General features: G+C 50.0%; 10 protein-coding genes across 10 annotated transcripts; 4 read left to right on the forward strand and 6 right to left on the reverse strand.

Annotated features, from left to right (window-relative positions):
* Window positions 1–845: 845 nt before the first annotated feature.
* On the forward strand, window positions 846–1529 carry BGZ61DRAFT_469390 (uncharacterized protein). Its single transcript, XM_046247948.1, has 2 exons — window positions 846–954; window positions 1023–1529. Exons 1-2 carry the CDS (start codon window positions 874–876, stop codon window positions 1374–1376), a joined length of 435 nt encoding a protein of 144 aa, XP_046093335.1. The 5' UTR covers window positions 846–873; the 3' UTR covers window positions 1377–1529.
* Window positions 1530–1801: 272 nt separating this feature from the next.
* On the reverse strand, window positions 1802–2284 carry BGZ61DRAFT_595155 (uncharacterized protein; the record flags this gene model as incomplete). The annotated part of the gene is made up of 2 exons (XM_046256880.1): window positions 1802–1957; window positions 2030–2284. 2 exons carry the CDS (start codon window positions 2282–2284, stop codon window positions 1880–1882), a joined length of 333 nt encoding a protein of 110 aa, XP_046093336.1. The 3' UTR covers window positions 1802–1879.
* A 921-nt stretch (window positions 2285–3205) lies between these two features.
* BGZ61DRAFT_469394 (uncharacterized protein) lies at window positions 3206–3912 on the reverse strand. Its single transcript, XM_046247949.1, has 2 exons — window positions 3802–3912; window positions 3206–3751 (listed from the first exon to the last, which is right to left on the reverse strand). The coding sequence occupies exons 1-2, from the start codon at window positions 3905–3907 to the stop codon at window positions 3579–3581; spliced, it is 279 nt and encodes a 92-aa protein (XP_046093337.1). The 5' UTR covers window positions 3908–3912; the 3' UTR covers window positions 3206–3578.
* A 37-nt stretch (window positions 3913–3949) lies between these two features.
* BGZ61DRAFT_542225 (uncharacterized protein) lies at window positions 3950–5857 on the reverse strand (the record flags this gene model as incomplete). Its single annotated transcript, XM_046255157.1, has 5 exons — window positions 3950–4177; window positions 4226–4414; window positions 5211–5307; window positions 5364–5550; window positions 5689–5857. 5 exons carry the CDS (start codon window positions 5855–5857, stop codon window positions 3950–3952), a joined length of 870 nt encoding a protein of 289 aa, XP_046093338.1.
* A 1040-nt stretch (window positions 5858–6897) lies between these two features.
* Window positions 6898–8517, forward strand: BGZ61DRAFT_545837 (uncharacterized protein; the record flags this gene model as incomplete). The annotated part of the gene is made up of 3 exons (XM_046255312.1): window positions 6898–7447; window positions 7503–8342; window positions 8453–8517. The coding sequence occupies 3 exons, from the start codon at window positions 6898–6900 to the stop codon at window positions 8515–8517; spliced, it is 1455 nt and encodes a 484-aa protein (XP_046093339.1).
* A 660-nt stretch (window positions 8518–9177) lies between these two features.
* On the forward strand, window positions 9178–10473 carry BGZ61DRAFT_469397 (kinase-like domain-containing protein). Its single transcript, XM_046247950.1, has one exon. The coding sequence runs from the start codon at window positions 9453–9455 to the stop codon at window positions 10317–10319; it is 867 nt and encodes a 288-aa protein (XP_046093340.1). The 5' UTR covers window positions 9178–9452; the 3' UTR covers window positions 10320–10473.
* On the reverse strand, window positions 10389–11479 carry BGZ61DRAFT_37464 (uncharacterized protein). The gene has a single exon (XM_046242348.1). It carries the CDS (start codon window positions 11015–11017, stop codon window positions 10568–10570), a length of 450 nt encoding a protein of 149 aa, XP_046093341.1. The 5' UTR covers window positions 11018–11479; the 3' UTR covers window positions 10389–10567.
* Window positions 11480–12097: 618 nt separating this feature from the next.
* On the forward strand, window positions 12098–12343 carry BGZ61DRAFT_309161 (uncharacterized protein; the record flags this gene model as incomplete). The annotated part of the gene is made up of 1 exon (XM_046238785.1): window positions 12098–12343. A coding segment is annotated over one exon (246 nt), but the record flags the coding sequence as incomplete, so codon positions are not given.
* Window positions 12344–12510: 167 nt separating this feature from the next.
* Window positions 12511–13110, reverse strand: BGZ61DRAFT_296316 (ankyrin repeat-containing domain protein; the record flags this gene model as incomplete). The annotated part of the gene is made up of 1 exon (XM_046238633.1): window positions 12511–13110. A coding segment is annotated over one exon (600 nt), but the record flags the coding sequence as incomplete, so codon positions are not given.
* Window positions 13111–13894: 784 nt separating this feature from the next.
* Window positions 13895–16662, reverse strand: BGZ61DRAFT_524671 (uncharacterized protein; the record flags this gene model as incomplete). Its single annotated transcript, XM_046252663.1, has 4 exons — window positions 15630–16662; window positions 14705–15530; window positions 14068–14656; window positions 13895–13978 (listed from the first exon to the last, which is right to left on the reverse strand). Exons 1-4 carry the CDS (start codon window positions 16615–16617, stop codon window positions 13895–13897), a joined length of 2487 nt encoding a protein of 828 aa, XP_046093344.1. The 5' UTR covers window positions 16618–16662.
* Window positions 16663–17484: the final 822 nt, after the last annotated feature.

A 17484-nucleotide genomic window follows, 5' to 3' on the forward strand; every position in this document is an offset into this window, starting at 1 on the left:
CTTGGTTCGCGAGATGGTGCGTCTGGCATTTAAGTTTGATGACGAGGGAACCAAACAGTATCTCGAGGCGATGTCGTACAAGCTGATACGAGGAGATCATGCATAGGTAGCTGAGGCAGACTTGAACGGGCCAGCGTCGGATCTTGCACGTGATAAAAGCCATTTTCCGCAATCCCCTTGATTGCGTCTTCGAGCGCAAACGTGGTTGATGCCATCAAGTAGTGCTCAATCCGAGCGACAAAATTCCATGGGAGAGAAGGTCGAGAACGTGGAGAACTATGTCCCCTCCCCACACAGTGCCCGATTACTGTCGCACTTCCTTGCCTGTCACGCTAGTTTAGCCTCGTCTTGGCAGAACCACCTCCATCCCGTCTCGAGAAGAATGGAGTTGTTAGGGGGTGGAAAAGCAGTTAAGAGGCAGGGTTCGAGGTCTGGTGGCGAGGAATGCATGATTGGTTTGTGTGGCGTCTGTTGGACCAAACATACTAGTTTCCATGAGTAAGATATCTACCGGTATATGGTTTCCTTCCTTTCAGCAGCCTGCAGTATCTACCGAGGCATCCTCGATTCTCATTTGCTGAGTCTGTATGTGCGGCGTCTAGATATGTTGTTGTATTGCTGTCGTTGGCGAATTCGACAATCCATTCAAATGCAGGTGAGGCCAGCAGCGAATCAGAATATGCCCCGTTGGAGGGTGAAAACATGACGGGACCTGCTCCAAGCTCCGATTGACAAAGCTAAAATACTTGATTCAGGCACAGTGGTCTCCAGAGCAACTGTCATACGAGCTAGCTTCAGTTATTATCAACTTGAAAGTCAAAAGAACCAAGTTTTTGCACACGCATAGCGATAGAGCCTATTACCATTACCTCAATGGCCTCAAACGCAAGCCAAGAAGGCGAGGAGAGAAAGGCATTTATTATCGAACTGATGCAAGAGCAGTTCGGCCGACATGTACATTATTCCTCCCATCCTTCTCCCTTTGGGCTTATTGACCTTGGACCTAACCTCCTTTTATGCAGGTCCTGCAAAGCTCCCGTCTCGGCCGCGATTCCAACAATTTTGTCTACCGACTAAAGCTCTCGGTATCCGACAGCTTGCCCGTATCACCCTCCGCTAATTGCCGGCGCCCAGGGACAGTGACCCTTCCGACCGACACAGCGGACGCCGTCATTCGCATCTCCAATCCCCAAGCGCTTGTCAATGAAAACGTTCGCGTCCAGAACGAGGTGGCTGCGATGAGTCTGATGCGAGATGCCTTGGCTGAGACATGCGATTCTTGTATCGCGCGTCGAGCATTGATTCATGGTGATTTCAGTAAGTTGCAAGACCGACTTCCGCAATACTCGAATACACATGCTGAACAGGTGCTCTAGACACATTCAATATGCTGTTTGATCCAAGTTCGAATCGTGTTACTGCACTTCTCGACTTCGACTTTTCTCACGTCGCCAGTCCAGCTAATGAATATTTCTATTCATTTAGGACCTTTGGTGCATTGCTTGTTGGCCCTTTCGAAGAAGGCGACGAGGGTCTGCTTCGTATCTGTCTACTCCAAGGATTCGACGGGAAAGTCCCATTAGAACCCAACGGCAAGGGAAGGGTAAACTGGACGGTTGCTGTGATGATGGACGAGGAAAGCCAAGCAGCAGGGCTGCTAAGACCGGCCGATATTTACGGCTGTGGGGAGTTGGCCGCGTTGCATTGGTTCCTCGAAGACGTGTCGCCGCCGTATTTCTACATGTCTCGTTGGGTGGCAAACATGAAGCTAGAGGATATCGACGATACCCACCGGTCTATCGGTAAAAGTCTAGATAGGTATCTGGTTAGATGGACATGACCCATAGTTTCATTCAAAGCGGCTTGATTCACATGTTGTCTAGATTGCTATCGCGGTAGACATTTGCGTTTGCGCATCAAAAGTCGTGCCTACTGAGTAAGCTGGTCCAGGTGGGATCTATCATCAGTGTGGTCAGCACGAGGACATTGAACGTCGGCTGGCAATCCGAGGAAGGGTATATGGACGCACCCAATGCCCCAGAACAAGCTTGCCACCACTTTTCGAAGGGGCAAAATTGCTGCCAGCCTTTTTTGGGTAACTAGTGACCCAGTCACTGCGGGTGTTGGAGTTGTCAACAGTAACATGGTCATTGGCCTTGTTCGAGTAACTAGTAACCCAGTCGCTGTGAGTGTTGGAGTTGTCAACCGTATGTGGCTTGTGCGACAACGGCATGCCTGTGGCGGCGGCCACGAGAGCAACGACACCAGCTACGGAGAATCGCATTTCGACAAAGACTTGCTGGTTTCCTGATAATCTTGAGATGAAAATAAGAGATGATGCTCAGGGAGCGGACCCGTCCAGGCCATCTCATTCAAGCAAGTCATTATTATATCTTAGCCATTACTGCGACGAGGGTATTTGACTCCAAGCCGCAAGGGTGCTGCAATAAAGCCCAGCGGAGCAATATTGCCATCTATCCGTCTCACATTATCTGTATTGGTAGATATGGGAGATCAGGTGTGGCACCCCCGCCGATGTTTTGCCAGGAAATCGTCTGAGTTGGTGGTATGCCCTAATTTGAACCCATGAGAACAAATACACGGGTCACGCGCCTTCTCAAGACACCTTCCGTTTTGGTCTCGCTAAGGTATGATGAGTTGTCTTCTCCTGCAGTGTCCAACCTTGAGATGTGTGATTGATAAGCGGTTATGCTCGGTTCCGTACAAATATGGGGATGCGGGGGATATGCGGAGACTGATCGACCTCTTGTCAATTAGGAACAATAGGGATATCGTGAAACTTACTCGCCGTTGCTCGACATTCGCATCTAGGTGTCTTTCCAAATCATCTTCCGTTTTGAAGAAGGCTGAGCAAGTGCAGCTTGGCTGATTCGCAATAGCAGGATACATGGAGTAAAATTCCAAGGATGCGAGGGAATGATGAGTGATGACGACTTGCTACGCGGGAATTTGTTGTTGGACTGTTATCTTTCCGCGGAGCTGTCAGGTAACAATTAACACGTTAAGCGTAAACGTCTAGCTCCCTTCAGCGTCGATGCAGCTTTAGTTATCAGCTAGGCTGACGTGGCGACTGGGTACCCATGTATCAGTCGCCGCCTGACGTCCATTCGGGCCGCAATACTCCACTAATTAGGCAGTATATATTTTGGACCCTGGCGCATTAAATTCCCAGCACTGCCCACTTGTTCAACTTCCTTCGTTTATTTATCTATACTAACGCCATTCCACAACCCACAGTTTATACATCTGGCGCTGTACCATGGACGTGCCTTGCGAAACTTGTCGTGGCAACAATGTTGTCAAGGGTATCCCGTGTCCGACTTGCAGTGGCAAGAGCTAAAGGCGGTTTGAAATGCCTCTTAGGTTGGTAGGTTCGCCATTCCCGTGCCTTTGCTGCTTACTGACTGATATCTGACATTCGTAGCAAATTGGAGAAATCCATAGATGGAGGAACTGGGGAAGGCTGAGGATATAAGATTGCATTCGCTACATGGTACAAATCGATTGCTTCATGCTAGACGCATCAGCAGCGGATGAGGTTGGAGGCCACTCTCGTGTCACCTCTCTTGTATGTCTTTGCTTGTACAGACTCGAGAACTATATAGTATACCAAGGACACACAAGATCCGCCATATCCACCAATACTCCGGTTCCTTTCCAATTCTCAGTCCGCAAGGGTACCAAACAGAACCCGGCGAGCCAAAAAAAAGTCCAGCTGAGCTTGCACTACGTTGGTAGCCAGAACACATTGACTATCAGGCACATACTCATAAATAATAGCATAATAATCCTCGCTCGGCGAAATGTCGCGCATGACTCCGTCAACTCGTGCTGCAGAGGGCCGAGCCAACGAGGGCAATGCGCAGAGTTCCTTGCCATTGATCATTGTCCAACCAAAGCATTTCCTCAGCTGAGGGGTATTGCTGTATTAAACGACGCCAGGCGTCTTGCGAAACAGCTGTCGGCGGCGACCCTCATCAGAGAAAGCATGAAGATTGAGGATCGCATCGTGGAACGTTTTCGGTTCGGGGTTCAGCCAAATGGAGTCGGAGGAATGTTCGATCGCAAATCGTATCATTTCAAGGAGGGAGGCATTTTGACATTCTCGCTGGATTGCCCAGTATCGTGTGTCCTCCGGCGCGTGATTATCCCAGAACTTTATCGTCAGCCAACTTCCTTGGATAAGACAAATGCAGAGACCTACTACTTTGAGTGCATAGACGCAACCACCAATCTCTAACCTCCAGACAATGCCATCCAGTCCGTAGCCTAGCAGCTTGGTGAAGTTTACCGTTCCCTGGAGTTTGAAGCGCCACAGCCGAGGTCGATGGAAGTCTCGCCAGGCGCAAGCACTCGTAGCATCGTCCATCGATCTCTCATCGAGAAATGGTTGCTGTTTCGCATTTTAGCACCGCCTCTCAAAATTTGACAGAAGCGAATCGGGTTTTGGGGGACGCCATTGTATGCGCGAGGTTGGTTTGGCAGCCTATAGGGGTTACTGTTGCAAAACCCCCAAAAGCACTACCCAAGACACAAATTGGGCCTAGACGACGAAGATCCCACCCCCACAGTACATGGAGCCATGTACCTCACTTATAATTTCTTGGATTATTTTGGCGCCGGGGCTGCTGCAACGACAGCGAGAGGGACGCAGCAGACCAGCAGGGAGCAGTTCAGCACATTCAGGCATTATCGGGATCGAATTCACGTACTAAATCTTCCAAGCAAAGCTAGACCGCCGTATTCTACAGAGGGAACCTGTCTCTGAGACCTCCGCCTCAGAGCTATTGAGGTTCTAGTTTCCAAGCTCACGAAGGAGGTTGATGTTGCCCGCATGAAGATGGCGTAATCAGATAAGACAATCTTCTCTACTTTCTGTTACTTGCGCTTTTAGGGCCATCAAAATAATTTCAGCCATTCCTCAGGGCCTAGGCGTCAATAGATAATTCTCTCGTAATTACAATAACAGAGTGCAGGAGGTAAATTCAAAATGAATAAGTAACAAACTAAATAAAAGACCGGCTATATTCACCATCATACCACATACAAAACCAGAAATACAGCACGGCAAGACAATAGCAAATAACATGTCAATGAATTCGTTTCTGGTGTTTCAGGACATTGTCATGTCTGGTATACAATTTCCCACAGATCGTACATGGGAAACGTTCGCGAAGATCCTCATTTACATGAGTCTCGGCGTGCTTCTTCATGTCGCTCTGGTAAGGCATCCTGATACTGCAATACGGACACACCACAGGCTTCTCTGCTTCCCTGATATGCTTACTAGCACCTGTTAGCCTTGTCAACCTGGCCGTGGGAAGAGATTAAAAAACACTAACTTCCTGTCTCGGTAGGTCCCGAAGGAATCGGAACAACCTTGACGGTCGCAATAAAACACACCGCCTACGACAAATTCATCCTTTTCAGGATATAAAAGTCGTATTTCGTCAAAGCCTTTACCGTTCTCGTGGGCCGTGATGGTGTCAGTAGCATGCTCGTAGTAAAATGAGTGTGAGTGTTGGTAGTCTTCCAAGGCCAGGTCAGTAGAGGGATTGTGTGGAATGAGCTCAATTTGATCGATCGACGTCGAGGGTTCATTCTACAGAATGGTGGAAAGCCCCATCTGTGGATCGTTAATTGAGTCATACTCCAGTTCTGCTCTACCCGACATGGCCTGTTGGGAATCGCTGCCGCGCAAAGTCGAGTAATCGGGCATCGTCGAAAAAGGAATGTCGTACCCAGGGTTAAGCATGCCCATGGTGTTCGTAGTATAATTGGAAGAAACGCCATCTTGAAACGGCAGGTTAGGATTCATTTCGAAAGGCTCGGCCATGATGTCATTGTGAGCTGGAGGCAAGGCCGGGTCTGCAGATCCGCTCAGATACCTCTCGATATCTGAAGCACTCTGTAGCCAGTCTAGGATATCAAAGGCTGTTCATACCAAAGAAATAAGTCGGATTCCAAATCCATGGTGCGTCTACTTTGAGATGGACTGACCTTGAGAAGAGTGAGACGGGTCCACGGTTTGCTCAGAGGGTGTGGACCCGTCTCGGTCGACAAAATCTGGGGGCTGCCAACTCATGTACGGTTGAGGAAGTTCAAATTTGCGTACAGGCAAATCTTGATATTACCGGGGACTGTTTGGATTTAATGTGGTCAGGAAATTGGCCAAGGGCTGTCAAAGGTGGTGATGGCAACGACTCCGGTCTTTGCCGATTAGGTATCAAGAAAGCCCAACCACTGCTCGCCAAGTTCATCTACATGATTCTAGATTCCACAAGGCTTAAAACTTGTAGGATGAACAGCGAGAATATCAAGCTCATTGGCCTACTTGTAGCCGAGATCAGTCGGAGGATCACCAACACTTTCTAAAGCAGGAGGCAGACCACCGACGCCATGGAGGCAGACCAAGTGTTGGGTGGGACCATACACTAACATGCAAGAGGCATACCACTGCTGACAAGCAGACAATAGTGATTGGGCGGTAGCTTGCTACAGCCCACACTCTTTGCACTTTCGTAAGCGTTTTGGGAAGCGCTTCATTTTCAACCCCAATTATAGGCTGGAACAAGCGACTTGCAGCAAATGCGGGGAAGCTACAGTATTGGATGGAGGCTCGCGGCCAACGGATGGGAGGGGACAGAACCTCTACGTGTGCTGATTCGATTGGCTCTAGTAGATATGGGCGTTTTCAACCCCAAGGGGGCTTGTTGAAACTTCAAACCAAAAGGGGATAGCACAAGAACACATAAAATGAGGTTGATAGGTTGGAGGATAAAGTAGCGATGAACACCAAGCAAGAAATTACCTCGTGGCAGAACAATATCCACCATTGATTTCTCATTCCTAACGTCTTCATTACTTGTTTCCTCAATGGCTTCAAACATCGTTGACAGAGTGGGTAAACCCCGGCTTGACAAGTATCAGAGGCTTGTTAGCAGACTGTACGAGCCTCTGATCCTTTTGTTGCTTGAACAGCCTGTGCAAGGGCCGCATGTAATTTCCAACCACGACAATGCCAGTCTGACATCCTCCCGGCGCAGACTGACCCAAAACCTTGCCTACATTTGCGATTGGGACAAAGGTGGCCGTACCACCACCTCCATCGCCATCGAGGACTCTGAGCATTGCTATATGTTTTGGGTGGCCTCTAACCAGGACCATGGGCAAGAAGCAACGGATGCAAACGTTGGAGCATCAGACTTTCTGAGAAAAATCCTGCAGCATCTCCAGGACACAACCAGAAAACCAAATCCGAACGCTACGTGGCTGAGAAATCAAGAAGATGCTTGTGCGCGAGCGTGTACAGCCTTTGCATCTCGGAGAATCAAGAAGGAGGAGAAGATCTTGTCAAACATGGCCAAGAGGTGCCTTGACTACGTTGGCAACACAAGCTTTGACCACGGGAATATTGCCGGAGCTAGTGAGTCATGTCACACACGCTGAGCCAGGTCGATGTTCCTAACGATCATTTCAAGAGATTAATGAGCTCAAGCCTTGGTTGCGGCAATTCAACTTCCAATCGAGAGAGTCGGCATACGAAAAATGCATGTTGGCTTATAATGCTCGGAACGATCCGCAAATGGATACACTCCGAAGACTTGGCCAAGAGGTTGTGGATGACCCGGGTGCTGAGCCAATAGTCCTTGCAGCTAGTACCGTACGACACTTCGTTGGGCGGTTGGCAGAGCACATCCGTACCGCAAAGCAACTCATCGAAGATGCCTTACGCGTGAGGCATGTTTTTGACGTCTTCCAAGTGACCACGGTTGAGCCTCCTGCGTGTGTTACACCACCAGAAGCTGACTCCCATACCACCCTGGATGGCATTTTCAAGAGGATTTTTCAGAGCAGAGACAGTAACTTGCCTGCTTTTCAGTTCGGTTTGTCTAGACTGAAGGAGCACGCCTGTATCGAAGCGAAAATCAAGGAGAAATACGACGAGATCCAGGCTAAGCCTCCAATTGTTCACTCTGAAATTCAGGTTTTAGAGCATTTTCACAGAAACGAGCTGCAGTTTGCAAACAACGACCGTTTTGTTGGCACCAGCAAGTTTTCTTGCTTCTGCTGTAAGCTCTACTTCCGCCATCACCCCTTGAACCCGGTTGAGCCCGATTCACATGAGCAGGTCTACTTAAATTGGGGACCCATTGCACTCCCCGAAGGATCTTTCGATCCCTTGTACCTGGAACAGAGGGATATCATTAATCCTCTGGTCCGAGATCTTCGAGTCGCAGTTTTGCAGCTGTTGAGAGACAAGCGCATCCCTGGTTTTCGCCACCCAAATTCCGTCACTGGAGTTACTCGATCATCAGATGGTCTGGGCTATTTGAACGATGAGAGAAAGGAAAATCACGGTGCGTTTGTGCTGGGTATCCCATGGTTTTCATCATAAGGATAAGGAAAATAACTGACCATTCGACGCCAGTAGTTGAGTCGTTCACATCTGAGGCAGAGTCGGAGGCAGAGTCAGAGGGCGGAGTCGCGTTATAGTCAGGCCACTCTGTGGTAGATCCTCTGAGACAAAGTCGAAGGTTGTACCTAGACTGATGCTCCTAGAAGAGGTCAGATGTGTGCAGATTACTTTGGATAAACCCTGCTCATCTTCTCGGGTTTCCATAGAGATGGCATGATGCTTTCGCGGGGCTCCCAAGTATTCGATTAGGTGGACAGGATAGTACGACATTTCGAAAGTGGGAAGACGTCTGAGAAGGCGAGCCTTCGTTTGCTTGTTGCGAGATGGGGGAGCAAAGAAGGAAGTGGATTGTCTTAAGGTCTAGTGGTGGTTGCAGCAACTGGAGCGTGCTTAAGACTGTAGATGAATAATAATAATCTCCGACTTGGAGAGAATGATGGGGAACTGCCCCGTATATATACTATATTTTCGCTGCTGCCCTATCCTCGATTGTCAGGTGAAGGCTGATGTTGGCGAGAGTTGCCTTCGGCAGAGTTGGTTCCAAGAATATCCTCCTGTTTCATTTCAGCCTATTACAAAGTTGGAACAACCCGTCGCAGAATCGCGGCCCTGTTTCGACGTTTAGCAGCGTCTAGGTTAGGCGATGAGTGGTAATTTCCTGATCCCTCGATTACGGCCAGATTTTTGAGAGTGGATGAAGGATGCTTAAAGCGCTGCGAATGATGCTGCTGTTCTGGTCTGATTTTTGCTCTGCTTGAATTATATTGGTTGGTCGGCCCAGACGGGGTCTTCCATCTCCTATGTACAGTCGCAAATATCACGCCCCACCTGAATGCCACTTGAAGCGCTCATGCGCACTGTCACGCCGGGTCCCTAGGCGGCTCAGCGGCTACCTGGAGCGCTAACATTTTTTCTTTTCTCTTCTTCTTTCTTCCCGTAGCTGGCTCACCAACGACAAGCACTTTCCCAGTTCTCAACAAAAACAACATTGTCACTTGGGGTAAAATCCATCATGCCCAAGGCAGCGCCATACGATGTCCTGTTTGTGGACCGGTCTCACAACTATCCCGATCCTCTGCCGACTCCAAATGACATCGATGGCTCCGAAGTCTTGCTCAACCAGTCCACCGGCTCTCGCCTCATAAAGATGCAGCAGAGATTCGTCATCAAGTTCGGCATTCATGTCCACCCCATCGAGGCCCATAACATGCTGTACGTGGCAAAGTCCACGACGGTGCCGGTCCCCAAGGTCTACGCCATCTACCAACGTCGAGAGAAACAGAGCGTCGTCACATATATCGTCATGCAATATGTGCCGGGCACGACGCTTCTAAACTTGTGGGGCAGCCTGGACCAGGCTCGCAAAACCGCCATCGCCAGGACCCTTCGGACCTACTTCCATCAGCTCCGGCAACTGCAGCACCCGGGCTACTTCGGCAACATTGCTGGCGGACCGCCACTCGACGACATGTTCTCGGCGACGCAGGGTGCCCACGAGGTCAAGACATCGTTTGCAACCGAGGACGAACTGATAGACTGCATTATTCGGATATACCTCCTCGAAACCGGCGAGCGGATGGCCCACAAGACTCGGTATTACCAACATGTCCTGTCGACTGTCCTTCGCGGCGATGGCTCTCCCGTCTTCACCCACAACGACTTCCAGAGAAAGAACGTCATGGTGCAGCCCGATGGGACGCTAATCATTATCGACTGGGAGTTTGCGTCGTGGTATCCGACCTACTGGGAATATTCGACGGCTACATATGCGAACGGTGGTTGGAACGATGATTGGCACGAATACGTGCGCATGGCCTTGGACGAATACCCAAACCAGTCCCTTTGGTTGTCAAGCATGAAGCATGAAATGTGGACCTGAGATGGCCGACGATGGCTGGCGAGACCGGATGAATGACGAGGGTTGTTGATCAGCAGTTGAGGTAGTCCGCCGAATCGAATTCCGAAACGGCGCATCGCCTTACGGGCCTTACCCGGATCCAGCCTGCTCTGCAACTGGGCCAGCTCTGATGTGCAGGCACCAACAGAGTCGACCAGTCTCCGCGACGGTCGCGAGCGCTTAACTACCCGGGCCATCAAGAAGATGCCGAACTCCTTGGAGCGTTGTGCCTAGGTCGTATACCCGGCTTCAGAGGCGTGTGGTGTCGGCCCTAGCATTGCCGACGGCAGTGGAGTAATCGAGGCAGAGGACGGCGACCTTGGCGGACAGGTCGATGATTGCGATGACGCTTGCGGCGAGTCCCACCGCGCCTCAGCCATAGTACGCGATAACGTACTGATAGTTAGGAAGTAGTTTTCGAGGGAGTCAAGCTTGCGTTTCCACAGCCCGAGATGATGAGGGAGGATACGAGCAACAGTACTAAGGTGAGTGCCCAACGAGGCTGTGGCGTGGCTGAGTTGCGACTTGGACTTCCGCCGAGGAGGCAGAAGCTCTTTCGTGCATTCCGCAATGATTGGCCCGACACAGTACAAGCTATTTTGGGAGAGACGCAACGGCTGATGGTAAAAATGAGCACAAGAGTTTGTTCGATGGAGGCGCTCGCTCCCGTCCATGTCCATGTCCGCAGTCGGCGGTCTCCTCTCCTAGCGCTGCTGTGGGGCATAGCGCGTCGGGTGGAGAGTAGCAGGCAGAAGCGACGGTTGATTTGGTGGGAGTGTCGGACCAATCGAATTTGGCTATCGGGAGAACATCACTGGCACACTTCTATTTTCACAGGAGAGGCAAACCGGTCGCGGTTTGCGCAAAAAGAGCCTTGAGGAACGAAGTTTGATATGTCTGATTACAACTTCCTTATTAGTATCCAAGGTTCGAAAGTTAGGTATTGAGGGATGGGCTGCAGGGAGACGCGGGCTTAGTTAATCAGCACATAATATCGCTCGGGGTCATGCCTAGAATGTCTCATATTGCGAATGATTACTGGCTGAGATGGAGAAATGAGGCGTTGAGGAAATATTCTATTATGATGTATGCTCTAATTTCCACCGAAATAAGTATCTGATGTTATCTAAATCTTTAAGCAGTATTCTATCTATATTCAGGCTATTAGTATATAGGGCGTCTCTCTCACTTCTTTAAATCATCACACCATCTGTTATAACTACTTACTAGTCCGTCTCGAGGTCTTCTGGAGCAAGACAAAGGTGTTTATGTTCCCGCTCAAAATTATCCAGAGTCTGGTTAGTACCGCTAATTAGGCTATTGTGGCCGGGGTGCCGATTGCAATAGCATTAGAAGTCGATATTTAAAAGGGAATATACCATCTATTCTTTGCCTCTTCAACGCCTTAAATAATGGATTAATTGCAATGCCATAGGTATCTCCAGTCAAGGGTTCTCTTCTAGACTTCAGTAGCTTGATAACAGCCTCATGCCCTTGGTCTTTAGTATTAATCCATTTCCAAAAGCAACTGGATGATAGACTCATGCCCTCGTTCGGCAGCCCACAAGAGCGGGGTCCAGCCACTATGCTCTTTAGCATCAACATCAACTGCGCCCGTTTCGAGAAGCAGTTTGACAATAGTATTATGCCCATTCTTAGCGGCCAATAAGAGTGGTGTTCTTCCACTGTAGTCTTTAGCATTAACGTCAGCTCTTCCTGTTTCGAGAAGCAGCTTGACGACAGACCCATGCCCTCGCTCGGCAGCCCACAAGAGCGGTGTCCGTCTAAAGTCAGGATCTTTGGCATCGACTTCAACTCTGCCTGTGTTGAGAAGCATCTTGACCATAGCATCGTGTCCTCGTTCGGCAGCCAACGAGAGTGGTGTCCTGCCATTGTGGTCTTCAGCATCAACTTCAACTCTGCCTATTTCGAAAAGTAACCTAATAATAGCCTCGTGCCCTCCTTCGGCGGCCAACCAGAGCGGGGTCCTGCCACTGTCATCTTTAGCACCAACTTCGACTCTGCCTGTTTCGAGAAGTAGCTTGACAACAGACCCATGCCCTCGCTCAGCAGCCCACAAGAGCGGTGTCCATTTACCGTCAGGATCTCTAGCATCGATATCGACATTTCCCGTTTCGAGAAGCAGCTTGACGATAGTATGATGCCCGTAACAGGCAGCCGACCAGAGAGGTGTATTACCACTGTAGTCCTTAATATCAACTTCGACTTTGCCTGTTTCAAGAAGTAGCTTGGCGACAGACCCATGCCCTCGCTCGGCAGCCCATAAGAGCGGTGTCCTTCCAAAGCTAGTATCTCTAGAATTGACATTAACATTTCTCATATTGAGAAGCTGCTTGACAATAGCCTCATGCCCATTCTGAGCGGCCAACGAGAGTGGCGTGTGGCCAAGTACAGTGTCTCTAATATCTATACTGACCTTTCCCGTATCGAGAAGCAGCTTGACCATAGTCTCATGCCCTTTCTCGGTGGCTAACCAGAGCGGGGTCCTGCCACTGTCGTCTTTAGTATCGACGTCGACCTTGCCCGTATCGAGAAGCAGCTTGACCATAGTCTCATGCCCTTGCTCGGTGGCTAACCAGAGCGGGGTCCTGCCACTATCGTCTTTAGTATCGACGTCGACCTTGCCCGTATCGAGAAGCAGCTTGACCATAGTCTCATGCCTTCGCTCGGTGGCCAACCAGAGCGGGGTCCTGCCACTGTCGTCTTTAGCATCGACGTCGACCTTGCCTGTATCGAGAAGCAGCTTAGCGACAGCCTCATGCCCTTTCCTGGCGGCCCACGAGAGCGGTGTCCAGCCACTCTTATCTTGAGCATCGACGTCGACCTTGCCTGTATTGAGAAGCAGTTTGACAATAGCCTCATGCCCATTCTCGGCGGCCCAGGGGAGCGGTGTCTGGCTACTTGTATCTTGACCATCAACATCGACTATTCCCGTATCGAGAAGCAGCTCGAAGGGACCCTCAGGAACGGCGGCCCACGACAGCGGCGTCCGGCCCTCCTGATCTCTAATATTAATGTCGACTTTGCCCGTATCGAGAAGCCGCTTGACAACAGCCTCATGCCCATTCTGAGCGGCCAACAAGAGCGGTGTCCATCCACTCTTATCTTGAGCATCAACATCGACCTTGCCTGTGTCGAGAAGTAGCTTGACAATGGTCTCATGCCCATCCTGAGCGGCCAACGAGAGTGGCGTGTGGCCAAGTACAGTGTCTCTAATATCTATACTGACCTTTCCCGTATCGAGAAGCAGCTTGACCATAGTCTCATGCCCTTTCTCGGCGGCCCACGAGAGCGGTGTTCGGCCACGCTTATCTTGAGCATCAACATCGACCATGCCCGTGTCGAGAAGCAGCTTGACAATAGTCTCATGCCCTTTCTCGGCGGCCCACGAGAGCGGTGTTCGGCCACGCTTATCTTGAGCATCAACATCGACCATGCCCGTGTCGAGAAGCAGCTTGACGATAGCCTTATGTCCCTGCTCGACTGCATACGATAGTGCGGTTCTGCCGTAGCTGTCCGCCAGGTCCACAACATTCTTACTGGCCAGTATTTGTACGCCATCTATCATCCCGAAGTATGCCACCAGGTGCAGTCCAGTTATTTGCCTTGGAACGTTTTGACTGTATTGTTGTAACCAGTGACCCGGTTCAGCCATCATTGCTTGGCTCGATGACTCGACTTTTGTGTCAGATTCAAGAAAGTCAATGACCTCCTGGCATAGAGTTGGAGCTTCGCGAGCATGATCGCCCCAGAAGTGTGCAGAGTAGTCGTAGAACGGGTTCAACCTCATCCGCTCGTTAAATTTTTCATCGGTCTCACAGAACCCGCTCTCAAAGACATTGAATGACAAGTAGGTAACACAAGTGGTCGTGATATCAGCCTCTGCGCTCGGAAACCATTTTCCTCGGGTTCTGTCAAAGTATTGCTGTGTCGTGTAGTGCACTAGTCGAATGGTGTTGCTTTGTTCGTCGATCGTAACAAGCCCAACACACACTGCAACCATATCTTCAATCTCTGGCAACGCATCTTCATCAAACTCCGTCGTGCCAACTTCTATAGCGAGAGCATGCCGAAGCTCTACAGTAGTAAGCGGCCTCCTTGCGCAGGTAATCCATGATAGGATCTGCCTAGCCAAGCCTCGGTGGTCTGGTACCTGCTTCTCGATTCGTTCCATCGCCGCGTCATACGCATGGCCGTACGCATTCGATCCACTTGGTAGCTTCGCAAGAGCGCTATGGACCGCTTTGACCGATATCTTGCCGATTAGAGATTCAAGATGAAGCTGTGCAAGGAGAAACCTATGCGCATTAGTGTCCTGTTCTTATTCTCAGAAAACGGCTACTCACATCCCTCCCACCGAGTCAACTATCCCGGTTATGACCTCCTCTTGAAGTTCTGGGCTACGACGGACGAAAGCTGGCAATCGTGACATGTGATTGTGGAGGTATCTCCGCACGTCCTCATCTGCAGCACGGATTTCCAGTAAAATATTGCCTTTGAATAACTCCGTGATATGGGGGATAAATCTCGAAGTCGTAAAGACGTTGGCTACAGACTTGGCTTGAAGCTCGAAGATCTCCGCTAAGAACCTTGTCTGACTGCCATCGGATGCTCGACATTCGTCAAGTGCATCAATGAGAATAAAGACTCTTGAATACAGTTTGGCTGTAGATTGGAGGGTCCTCGAAATTTCCTCCAATAATGGTCGCGCCTGCTTATCCTTGTGCTGGTCGTAGAGCGACTTCACGCTCTCTGGGAAAGTCGGCAGGCTTTGAACTAGCTGCTTAAGAAGACTCGCCAGAAGTTCCTTAGCCGTTTCCTCGTCTTGGCGCCGGAAGTTGCAATAAACGTATGCAATACCGACATTCCTGTTATCTCGGAATAGTGTTTCCAAATTGTCGACCACGATCGAGGTAAGAATTGTTTTACCAGCGCCTGGAATACCTGGACAGAACAAAGTTTGACCGCCGGTGTCACGCCAGGTGCGGAACTGTACTGTATCAAGGAGCCATTGACCAGTTCCCGGCTGTCGCCTTCCGAGATAGTCACTTTGCTGAGGACTGTAGTTGACTGGCGTGAGCCAATCCAAGATATCTTTATGCTGCTGTGTCCGCTGATGATGGATAATTATGTCAGCTTTCCTAGATGTACCTGAGACCTCGTACTGTAAATCTGCTAGGCCGATTACATATTAGCAATCAAGCCACAATAAGAAGCTAGGAAGCTTCATGCCTATATGATTGGGATGGTTTGTAGACTACTTAGACTGACCAGAGATGATTTCGCTAATCTTCTTCTCAGCTTCAACCTGAGTTGGCGCAATACGACAGAGCAGATCTTTGGCGTACGCTGCAGCTGTCATCGCTGCGTATCCTTGCCACTCTTTGTTTTTGTGCGAATCAGAGTAGTCGCAGATGCCGCGGATAACGAGACAGGGAAAGTGGTTCATCAAACCAGCCGCTTCCATTTCGAAACAGAGAACGCCCTTCTTTGCTGCAAGTGTATCCCGAGTCAAAGCATCCTTCATTAGTCTGTTCGACGAAGCGATCAGACCATAGTGAATCGACGGATTGTCTTTGTATTCAGTACGATTGGGTCGTACTATTAAGGTCGATGGGTCATCGCCACAAGCTGTCGCGCAGCTAGACTGGTCATCTGGCGGGTGAACTGCTCCAGGCTGATATAGTCGATCGGTGCTCGACTCGGGCCGGCCAAACTCTCTCTTGAGTCTCGGGTTCTTAGTCAAAATGTTGTTGATAGATGTATCAATCTGGTGCCCTTTGCGCTTGTACTGCGTCATAAGTCCGTTCACCGCTGTTCGCAAAACCGTGGGTGGCTGATTCAAGAATCCCGTCTCCTGAAATTCCTGGCCTTGCACGGCCTTTCCAAAATCGTACTGGAACACCGCGCCCTTGCCATTGCTAGAAGCACTCACCACGACGTCCCCAAGGCGGATGTCTTGCTTGGAGTTTGGTGCACCACCGCCGATACCGACCATCAGGCCGACTCTGACGTTGGGAAAGCTGTGAAGCATATCTTTCACGACGCCAGCAGCGGATGATATCCCATATTCGCCATGCGGAAGAACTGCAATGACGACATTGTGTTTCCCGATCTTGCCCAGAGTGTAGTCGTTGTTGTCGTGTGTGGACACGGCTTCAGGTCCTTTGTGTTCTTCATCGAGAAAGACTTGCGCAGCAACATACTCAGTTGCAATAGCGCAAATCCAGCCAACTGTATAGTCATATGGATTGGACATAGTCTGTAGGAGCAACGGAGACGTGAAGGAGCTATGTTGTTGTCGTGAAGATTGAGCCTAAGCTTTAACCTTAACGCAGCCTGATTCAGTCATTACGATTAGGCGCCCGGCAATAACCCCGCCTATTAGGCAGCAATGTACCGACGGAAATGAATTAATGCCCCACACGAACGGTCGGGTTTGGAGAAGTGAGGGGCAACATTTTATTCTGTCGCCATTTTCACTTAGTTTCGGGGGATGTTCGTCACCAGGCGCTCCGGATCAGTCGATATGATGCTCCATTTGGGCCGCCGATGGATGATATTCTCCTAGCTTCCGAGGCGGCGACGAGGTTCATTGAATCGGAGGGCAGGAAAGGCAGTCAGAGATAAAACGATGACCAATAGCGAAGCGAGCTAAAGCAACCAATTGAGTTGAAGGAGGGGAAAAGAAGAGGGACTTTGCGCCAATCAGAAGGAGGGACAAGCTGCACCAATCAGGAGGAGGTCTTAAGTTGAGGGCGCGGCATAGACCTTTCGTCTCTTCGTTCGTTCCTCTCTTCGTTCCTCAAGGCAAAGCGCTTAAGTTGAAGGGCAACAGCATAAGACCTTTCGTCACTTCGTTCGTTCCTCTCTTCGTTCCTCAAGGCAAAGATGATTTTAGGCGAATTAGAAGGCGCGAACGGCTGCACCAATCAGAGCGAAGCTCTTAAGTTCGGGGGCAACGGCATAAGACCTTTCGTTCCTCAAGGCATTTGTTAGCCACAGCAGGGTGATTCGGCGGAATCAAACTAGCCACATGACTCTTGAAGTCTACGGGGTGGAAAATATCAATCCATCAGGTGGAATCAAGAACGATAAAAATATTTTCTGGTGACCGGACAGCGCA

Source organism: Ilyonectria robusta, assembly GCF_021365365.1.
Source record: "Ilyonectria robusta strain PMI_751 chromosome Unknown BGZ61scaffold_102, whole genome shotgun sequence".
Taxonomy (NCBI): domain Eukaryota; kingdom Fungi; phylum Ascomycota; class Sordariomycetes; order Hypocreales; family Nectriaceae; genus Ilyonectria; species Ilyonectria robusta.